The 6000-nt window shown below is 41.1% G+C and overlaps 1 protein-coding gene across 1 annotated transcript in view; it reads right to left on the bottom strand.

The window, feature by feature from the left end:
- Positions 1-1065: 1065 nt before the first annotated feature.
- LOC137991480 (A disintegrin and metalloproteinase with thrombospondin motifs 16-like) overlaps positions 1066-6000 on the bottom strand; it is a 29001-nt gene continuing 24066 nt past the window's right edge. Inside the window, exons 22-25 of the mRNA XM_068836560.1 lie at positions 3739-3955; positions 3133-3289; positions 1599-1880; positions 1066-1130 (exon numbers count right to left, since the gene is read on the bottom strand). Of these exons, the coding sequence (XP_068692661.1) occupies positions 1066-1130; positions 1599-1880; positions 3133-3289; positions 3739-3955 (721 nt within the window). The remainder of the gene's footprint in view (positions 1131-1598; positions 1881-3132; positions 3290-3738; positions 3956-6000) is intronic.

The following is a 6000-nucleotide window of genomic DNA, read 5'->3' as shown; positions in this document are numbered from 1 at the left end:
GGCCTCGCTAACCCTGACGTTAAAGCGCAAGCCACAGAATTCCTGGTACTTTAGTCTGCTTCCAACAGCAGGACACTGTCACATGACCCGCCTCGCTCCATAGTGTGAACCCGCTGGCCATGGTGAAAGCTAAGTAAATTTTTAACTTCTATAAACTAAGATTACAACGCTCACGATAAAATGATGGATGAGAAGTGGTATTAACGAAATCAAATCACGACTGCGAATGTCAGATCTTTCCAGTTTTCCTCCGCTCCATCACGCGACTCAAGGTTTGAGTTTTCACCGCATTGCAAGCAAAGATTCTTTGACTCTTCAAATAATTCTTCTTCATTCTTGATTCTTCAAAGAAGAATCAAAGCAAAACGGAAATCTTCTGATCATCGTGATTCCGATTCTGACAACTGAGCAGTCGCAAATGCGATCAGTCGCCAGGTCATATGCGCTCATACGACTGCGTTCATTAGATAAAACCCAGCGTTAAACAGTGGTGGGGGTAAAGCCGATACCTCAATCAATACACAGGATAAAACTTAGTTCGCTAATGCAAAAAAAAAAAAATTAGTTTTATATCTATTCAAGCCTCAGTGATCAAGCAAAGACGAAGGCTCTAAAGCGTTCTACTTTACAAACCTGTTTAATTCGATAAACAAAATTAGAGAAGTGTGATCCAACTCCAAGACGGCTTTCTTTTTCAAACTCCCAACATGACGAACTTTTGCCATATTCGTTATACCTCGTACCAGCATTCCTTCCTCCGAAACACTCCCCATAAAATTGAATGGCAAAATATTCATATCCTATGTCGTGAGCCACGCGCGCGCATTGGTTCACCGTCAGATTCATCCGTCTCCAACGGATTTGATTCCTGAAGTTAGCATACAGATCAGGCAAGGTGCGGTTGTTTCCATCATCACGGTAACATCCTAATGGTTCAAGCTTTGGCACGGGCTCTGCCGGTTTAAGGAAAATATTTTGTCACTAATCAATGATGACTCGGGGATAATGGGAACAAAATTCCGAGTGCTACTAGCAGGGGTTATCCGAAACTTGAGCGATCTGCGCCTAATAGGCTTTGCCGACTATTTGCTTCTTTACTGCAAGGACTGAAATTTTCGACACCTGGAATTCTTGCAATAATGGTAAAGAATTGACAAAATTATATCAGATAAAAGTGCCTTCATTCTTTGACTATTTTAGGAAAAAGCCTTCCTAAATGGAAGTGCCTAGTGGTTTGTTTTTTAAGTCAAGAAGTAATTACGGTAAGATATAAGATCTATTTCCTCTTGAGCTATAAAATGATACAGAATGGGCTCCTTGTATTGAATGGAAGGTGATTGAGAATTGACCGACTGGCATTTAAAATGTAGCAGCTTTATACAGCTTAGACTACTCTTCCAAACAATCATGAAATACATATTATTATTTCCTTGAAAGACAAGGAAGATAAATATGGTTTAACGTGAAAGGGATGTCATGCATGCATTGGTTTTTTGAGGCATCAGAGTTGGATAATCCTTAGTTGTAAACATATTTTCATTTGATTATCGTAGATTCTTGAAAGTAACAATTAAATGAAATAAAAAATTGACCCTTACTGAATGAATAAACGAAAATACTGTTTCCAATTCCAATTCCACTTCTACAATATGCTCCCTCCGTTCCACTTGTGTGATATTTGTCTCTGATATCGTTCGCGGATAAACAAAGGCCATTGCGACCCATGGCAAAAAGCTTGTAGCCTTTTTGGTGAATCAAATTAGCGCACTTCTTTACAACTTCATTTGTATTTTCCCACTTGATCTCGTTCGTGAAATCACCGACCACTTCACCCAGCTTATCAGCACCAACAAAGCATGCCACTTGAATTTCGGGGGGAGCTTAAGGACAAAATTAATTTAAAGACTGTTTAAGTACAGAGAATAATAAAAGTAGTTTTACCAGGCTCGGCAAATGGCACACACGGATCATCTGTCAATCATTCATGAACATATATTTAGCGATGAAAATTTTTGAGCGAAAACCCCAAACGGTAATCTATCTTTGATATTCTCGAGAACTTAGTTCGTCTTTCTTGTTTTCAAGAACTTCGTCACTTTTTCCGACTTTGAAAAATCGCTTCTACGAGTTCGGTCTCTTTCGCGCCGGTTTTTGCTGGTTGTGAATTATCAAATTTAGATGAAGCCAAAAAAAAAAGCCGGGATTGGAGCAACTCGGTTTTATAGTGTGTGACTGAAGGTAAATTGATGCAGTTCTTGATACATGGATACTGTGGTGCACAACTTGTAGAAAGGAAAATGTCGTCGGGTTATTGGGCGAGGTTAATAACTAGGTGGATGAATATCTGGGAAAACCACAAACTGTACGTCTTGGGGAATCGGGCTGGTCTAGAGGAAGTCATCCGCGCCTCTAACCTCTGCGATCGAATTCGGGATAAATTTCAATGGATATAAACCTGACCATAAGGGTTTCTTCAGGATCCTCTGGTATCTTCTCTTGTCAAAATTGACCCCCAGCTAATTACATCTGGGTGTAGGTCTGTGGTCAGAGATCATAAATGGGACGTAAAGGGTGCTTTCGTCAAGTTGTGCTGTGAATCATTCACATGGCCAATAGCTTGTCTTTGTTTATTCGGATAGACGCTTGTTTATTCTATCTAACGGCAGTACTAACTGAATGGCTGGCTTTACTCCGCCTTTACCTTTGCTCGTTTATTACACGTTGCAGGCAGAGTTGACACGTTGGGTACTGGTAAAATGGAGAACGCTGTAATGTGAATTACGACCCACAAAATTCACTAATTATTTTTACTTGACAGAAGGATAACAAAATAGAAACTTTTTTATTACCATACGACTTTGAACATCAACGGCCAAATATCTTTAATTTATTCTTTACGTATACCATGGGGATTTTGCTTTTTCCTGATGAGAAATTTTGAGATCTACAAACTTGACTGGTCTTTTTAATAAACCCATTTTTTGAGTTTATAACTTTAAAAAATGGAAATAAATCGCAATTGAGAGGGTGTTTAAAATATGTTACTTATCTGTGGCATCAAATTCATAAGTAAACAGAGTGCTCTTTCTCTTCTTCTCGTCGGTACACTGTCTAGAGTAGCAATGTACTTACGATCACAAGGTTTGTCGTCATTGCAGACTGTTTTAGTAGGTGGTTGGACTGCATATCTACAAAGGTGGTTGTGAGCTAACTCAGTCATTCCAAGTTCGTTTATCTTGATGCATTCTAACTTTCGAGTCATCAGACCACCGCCACACGAGGCAGAACACTAAGATGAAAGGAAAGTAAAATAAGAGGTCAAGTTGGAAGCTCAAGTGGCAAGTACTTTAGTAATAATAACAACAATAACAATAATAACAACAACAACAACAGCAATTACAATAATATATAGATTTAGCCAAGCCCAAAAGCCGAGCTCCTGGTTTAATTATTCTTACAAGAAGTTAACGTGGGTTGAGCTTGGGAGCCAATCGAAACCCAGTACCTGGACAGCGATCAACTTTAAAAAAAAATGGTGGCCTCGATGAGCTGTAAACTTGAGTTCGAGATATGGTCACGTAATACTGGTCGCATTGTCATACATGAAGGGGTGGACGGTCGTACGGTGACCAAAACCAAGTATTTTCTTACCCACCAATAATAATAATAATAATCATCATCATCATCATCATCATCATCATCTATTCGATGGTGTTATCCTTATCTGACCAGACATACCTTAGACCAAGATTGAGGCCTCCATTCGGCGGGACATTGTACTTCGTTACAACGTTGCAACAATCTGTGCGCGTTCGGTTTGGCTTTAATGTCACACGAAGAGTCGTTGAGTTTCTCAAAATGTGATGCGTTGATTTGTTTTCGACAATAAACGAGACGAGAGTGGCTTCCATTTCCACAAGTTTTGGAGCACCTACTCCATTCTGTTAGATGCCATCTTGAAAAAAATAAATTAGAGTTAAGTTAGTAAAATGAAACGATTTTCACAGTGAGGTGTTAAGTTTGGTTGTCATGGACTATGCTTGAGAACATTTTGGGTTCCACCATCTCCTACAAGGCACCCTGTTCCCCACCCCCCCCCCCCAGATTCCAGATCCCAGCCTGTGGATTCCGAGTCCTATACAGTGGATCCCGGAGCGCGTTTCGGATTCCAAACCCATGGGTACCGCAGAAATAGATCCATTCAAATCTGTGGATTCTGGTTTTCATGCAATGGATTCCGGATTTTAAAGCCTTACATTCGCTGGATTTTGGATTCCAGATTCCTTCACATCGGCCGACTAGTTTCTAAAACTGGGTTGCTGTCTCGGCGGAACAAGAAAATATGGTTTTATCGACGATAAATATAGGAAATCGAATGAACGCGAGTGCACGCATTTCAAGATTTACGTGCACGAGTGATGTGTTGAAGTTCTCAAAATTGCACGAACCGAAGGCGAGAGCAATTTGAGAACTTTCAAAACATCACGGGTGACTATAAATCACGCAATGCACAAGCAAGTTCATACGATTATTGAGGACCTGACAGGGGGAGTCTCGTGTCGCTTGTCTGAATTTTAAAATCACTCGTGTCGGGGTTTAATCGGCTCATTCTCGGTCTTGACGTCACTGTCGGAATTTTGCTGGGAAAGAATGTTTTTTGTCGGAATTTCATTTTATGTGCTGTCGCTACTTTTTGGGCCATGTCACTTGTCGGAATTTACCCTGTAAGGGCCTCATTATTTTATTTATTACATTCTCAACCAAAAAAAAAATCGCTCCATCGCTTTGTTTCCATAGCAACTTCCGAATTGAACTCTATAGACTATTTTCCCATTCCCATAATGAAATACGTTTTGGGGTTTTTTACATAAAAACAATGCAAGTTAAAAACATAGGCAGCCCAAGTTTGCGTCACTAGAGAGCGTGTAATAATTAATTACTAGTGGGAAGATGACCTTTGAGTGCAAGCGGTGTTGCGTTACAGGCGGCCGTTGAGAATTTAAACGCGTTATAAGACTTTCTATGGGAAATAAAATACCGTCGATTATAGAGCCTAAAAAACGCTCAATTTAACGTTCATTCAATAAAATGAATAAAAATGACTCACCTCTGGTGTATTCTTATGCCTTTTGGAGCTTATTTTACCGTTTCGGGAATTCCGTGTTTTCAATGTTCTAAGACGAAGTCAAGGCTGCACACTAAGATTTCGACCGTAGTCAACTCAGAGGCGGTTTGCGCCTCGAAAAGCCATCCCAGCCGCGATTTTTTCAGGCAAAGCTAAAGCCCCATCATCTGCGAACCTCGGTGAATGTTTCGTCGTCAAAAATCCCCACGCACTTGGCTGGAAATAAGCATTTTCTGCTTCAGATTCCACCATAGCTGATGTCTTTAACAGGTGCTGATTACCGAGGAGGACAGGGAACTTGGGTCCGAGGTCAAATTAACTCCATCCGATGACCCATCCGATAAGGTACTGTCATTTCATGTACAACACTTACCCCATCCCCACAGCGGCTTCTCGAATAGCTCCATGGTTACAAGAAGCCGCTGTGGGGATGAGGTAAGTGTTGTACATGAAATGACTGTACCTTATCGGGTGGAGTTAATTTGACCTCGGACCCAAGCTCCGTGTCGTCCTCGGTAATCAGCACCTGTTAAAGACATCAGCTATCGTGGAATCTGAAGCAGAAAATGCTTATTTCCAGCCAAGTGCGTGGTGATTTTTGACGACGAAACATTCCCCGAGGTTCGCAGATGATGGGGCTTTAGCTTTGCGTGAAAAAATCGCGGCCGGGATGGCTTTTCGAGGCGCAAACCGCCTCTGAGTTGACTACGGTCGAAATCTTAAGGCCCGTGCAAACGCTCGCAACATTGTTGGCCAACAAGACGCAACATTGTTGGGCCCAACATGTTGCGAGCGTTTGCACACATGTTGTGTGTTGTTGCGTGTTGTTGCGAGTTGTTGGATGAAGTTTGAAACTGGTCAAACTTCATCCAACA

Source organism: Montipora foliosa, chromosome 2 (assembly GCF_036669935.1).
Source record: "Montipora foliosa isolate CH-2021 chromosome 2, ASM3666993v2, whole genome shotgun sequence".
Lineage (NCBI taxonomy): Eukaryota > Metazoa > Cnidaria > Anthozoa > Scleractinia > Acroporidae > Montipora > Montipora foliosa.
The sequence above is the reverse complement of the archived record's forward strand: the minus strand, read 5'-3'. Positions and strand labels throughout refer to the sequence as shown.